This window comes from Miscanthus floridulus, chromosome 7, assembly GCF_019320115.1.
Source record: "Miscanthus floridulus cultivar M001 chromosome 7, ASM1932011v1, whole genome shotgun sequence".
Lineage (NCBI taxonomy): Eukaryota > Viridiplantae > Streptophyta > Magnoliopsida > Poales > Poaceae > Miscanthus > Miscanthus floridulus.
The window spans coordinates 76229788-76233446 of record NC_089586.1 but is presented as its reverse complement, the minus strand read 5'-3'; the positions used below and the strand labels follow the sequence as shown (position 1 = coordinate 76233446).

General features: G+C 51.3%; 1 protein-coding gene across 1 annotated transcript; it reads right to left on the bottom strand.

Annotated features, from left to right (window-relative positions):
* Window positions 1-3021: 3021 nt before the first annotated feature.
* On the bottom strand, window positions 3022-3438 carry LOC136465681 (uncharacterized). Its single transcript, XM_066464323.1, has one exon. The coding sequence runs from the start codon at window positions 3436-3438 to the stop codon at window positions 3022-3024; it is 417 nt and encodes a 138-aa protein (XP_066320420.1).
* Window positions 3439-3659: the final 221 nt, after the last annotated feature.

Sequence of the window (3659 nt, the reverse complement as noted above, 5' to 3'; positions counted from 1 at the left end):
GTGTAAAAAAGTGTTAATGCATTCTGACCCTTCCTGTTGTTAATACTATAGAGCTTGAGGTGTGGGCGAAAAACTCTAATCATGCTGGTAAGCAAGAGTGTCGTAGCCGCTGGGGCGTAGGTTTCGTGGAGTCCAACCAGCTTTACTCAGCGTTCATTTCCGCAAACCTTGTCTCTAGGTTTTTAACGTGAGAAAGGGTCGGGCACAGCGATTGTTTTAGAAAGGATATATATATACCCTTATCAGCCCTCGAGTAAGGCACGACCCCTTGCCATTGCCGAGGTCAGGTTTCACTGAAGGCTAAGGAGACGATAGCGACACTGGTAAGAGAAAGCATTTTTTTTGTTTTAGAAATGTTTTTCTTAGTTTTTGTACGTACCCCTCCCTAGGGTCTGAGCCATCATCTTGCGACCACGCATTCGGTCTCCTTGCGAGACCAACTTCCCTCGATCTCCCGCGTGTTGTAGGGGTCCAGTCAAGGGGTCAGCTTGTCTTTGTGATCGTCATCCCTCAAGCGTTTTTTCTATAAAACAGAGGGGCTGACCCGTGCCTTGTTTTTCCTCGATGGACGAAACATGGTGCTCGGTGAGCTATTAACGGGCTAGTCCGAGTGGGGCCCCGGCTTCTCGTTCACAGGGGTCCGACATGGGTCAACTGGTGACTGGCTCCAGATTCTCAGTGGCCAATCCATATAGTTCTCAGGTACATTCGACTGGTCCCAAGAGCTTGTTGCCTTTCTTTAAGGAAAACCATGGATTAGGAACCGACCAAGACTCGAACGTGGGCTAGGATGCCCACGGTGCTCATGCGCCCGGGTACTGGCCGCTAGCGGGACCATCCCTTTCCACCCCTCACTCTAAGGGCGCCTTAGAGCGGCTGTGAACCTGTCAGAGGGCCAGTCTTCAAACTCCTGGGCCTAAGTGGACCATAGGAGCGTTTTTAGCTCCATATCCCACCTTACCTATAATGGTTCTCGTGCCTGTCTACACCGACACCGACCTGGACGACATCGAGAAGGAGGTGGCCCATCTGGCACAAGACTTACCTGCCGAAATAGAGGATGAGATCATCCCCCTAAGAAAATTAGTTAGGTAGATAAACCAGGCGGCGAACTTGTAGTAAGTGGAGAAGCTCTTAAATTTTGTTATGTCCAAAAAGATTTTTAGCCCTTGTCCCCTTTTTGTATAAAAAGGTTAATGCGTTCTGACCCTTTCCATTGTTAAGGCTGTAAAGCTCGGGGTGCAGGTGAAAAAACTCTGATCACGCTAGTGAGCAAAAACACCATAGCCGCTGGGGCATAGGTTTCTTGTAGTCCGACCAGTTTTACTCAACGTTTGTTTCCACAACCCTTGTTTCTAGATCTTAACATGATAAAGGGTCAGGCATAGAGAATGTCTATTGGATAGATATACTCTTTAATGCGTTCTGACTCTTTCCATAGTTAAGGCTAAAAAGCTCGGGGTGCGGGCAAAAAACTCTGATCATGCTAGTGAGTAAAAACACCATAGCCGCTGGGGTGTAGGTTTCTTGCAGTCCGACCAGTTTTACTCAGCGTTTCTTTTCGCAACCCTTGCTTCTAGATCTAAATGTGAGAAAGGGTCGGTCATAGAGAATGTCTACCAGATAGATATGCTATTATCAGCCCCCGAGTGAGGCACAACCCCTTGCCGTTGCTGGGTCGGGTGTCACTAAAGATCGAGGAGTCGATAGCGAAATCGATAAGAGAAAGTGTGCATAGATTAAGGGTAAAAGTGACATAGCTGTTCGATGTTCTAGGCGTTGATGAAGACTTCGCCATCGATGGTCCTAAGCTCCTTGCCGTTGCTAGGGTCGTGTGTCACTAAAGATCGAGGAGTCGATAGCAAAACCGATAAGAGGAAGCGTGCGTAGATTAAGGGTAAAAGCGACGTAGCTGTTCGATGTTTTAGGCGTTGACGAAGACTTTGCCATCGATGGTCCTGAACCTATAGGTGCCTGGTCGGAGCACCTCCTTGATGGCATATGGTCCCTCCCATGGCGGAGAGAGCTTGTGGCGGTTCTTGTTGTTCTAGACGAGGTGGAGCACCAGGTCCCTAACGTTGAAGGCCCAACCCCACACTCGATGGTTGTGGTACGGGCGCAACGCTTACTGGTACTTGGCCGAGTGGAGGAGGGCAACATCGCTCGCTTCATCTAGCTAGTCCATGGCATCCTCGAGGGACGCCTTAGCTCCCCGTCCATCGTATGCCCTGACCCTCAGCGCTCCATGATCGAGGTCGGTTGGGAGGATAGCTTTGGAACCATAGACCATGAAGAATGGCGTGTAGCCAGTGGCCTAGCTGGGGGTCATCCTCAGGCTCTAGAGCACCATGGGAAGCTCCACGACCCATCGTCTGCCAAACGTGTTTAATCGGTTGAAGATCCTAGGCTTGAGGCCTTGTAGGACCTTGCCATTCGTGTGCTCGACCTACCCGTTTGTGCAGGGGTGCGCCACGGCGGCCCAATCGACGCAGATGTGGTATTCATCGTAGAATTGGAGGAACTTCTTCCCAGTGAATTGCGTGCCGTTGTCCATGATAATGGAGTTCAGGACTCCAAAGCTATGGACGATGTCAAGGAAGAATAGCACGACTTGCTCGGACTTGATTCCGGAGATTGGTCGAGCCTCTATCCACTTTGTAAACTTGTCTATGGTGACAAGCAAGTGCGTATAGCCCCCAGGCGCCCTCTTGAGAGGTCCAACCAGATTGAGCCCCAAGACCATGAATGACCACTTGATGGGGATCATTTGGAGTGCTTGGGCGGGTAGGTGGGTCTGCCGAGTGTAGTATTGACACCCTTCATAGGTGCGCACAATCTGTTCAGCGTTGGCTACTGCGGTCGGCTAGTAGAAGCCTTTTAGGAACATGTTTCCGACTAGGGTCCTAGGTGGGGCATGGTGCCCGCAGACCCCACCATGGATGTCACTCAGCAACTGCTTCCCTTGTCCAATGGGGATGCAGTGCTTTAGGATCCTGGTGTGGCTTCGCTGTAGAGCTCACCCTAAATAACGACAATGAACTTGGCACAGCACGCGAGCCACCGAGCCTCTGATTTGTCTGTCGGCAGTGCCTCATGGAGGAGGTAGTCGAGGTAAGGCATCCTCCAGTCGGCCAGAGGGTTGGGCTCTATCGCTGGATCCTCGTCAAGCTCCATGACTTCGGGGTCGGATGGAGCTACCGGCTGGTTAGCCCATGAGCCCAAGGAAGGCGGCCCATCACCAGTCTGTTCTAGCTCCTCGTAGCAGACCGAGGGCTTATACTGATCACTGGTGAAGACACCTATCGGCACCGGCTCTCGGTCAGATGCTGTTTTTGCTAGTGAGTCGGTCATCTCATTGAGACGCCTTAGGATGTGATTGAGCTCGAGACAGTCGAACTTGTCCTCCAGCTGGCGGACTTCTTGATAATACGCATCCATCTTTGCGTTGTAGTAGATTGATTCCTTCATGACTTGGTCAATGACCAGCTGGGAGTCTCCTCAGATGTCAAGCCGTTGGATACCCAACTCGATGGTGATGCGCAGGCCATTGATGAGTGCCTCATGCTCGGCCACATTGTTGGAGGAGGGGAAATGGATGCAAACCATGTACCTCATGCGTACCCCGAGGGGTGAAACAAAGACCAGCCCCACGCTGGCGC

Excerpts from the sequence above, each read along its gene's own strand:
- LOC136465681 (XM_066464323.1), bottom strand. The coding sequence starts at position 3,438 with ATGGATGCGTATTATCAAGAAGTCCGCCAGCTGGAGGACAAGTTCGAC.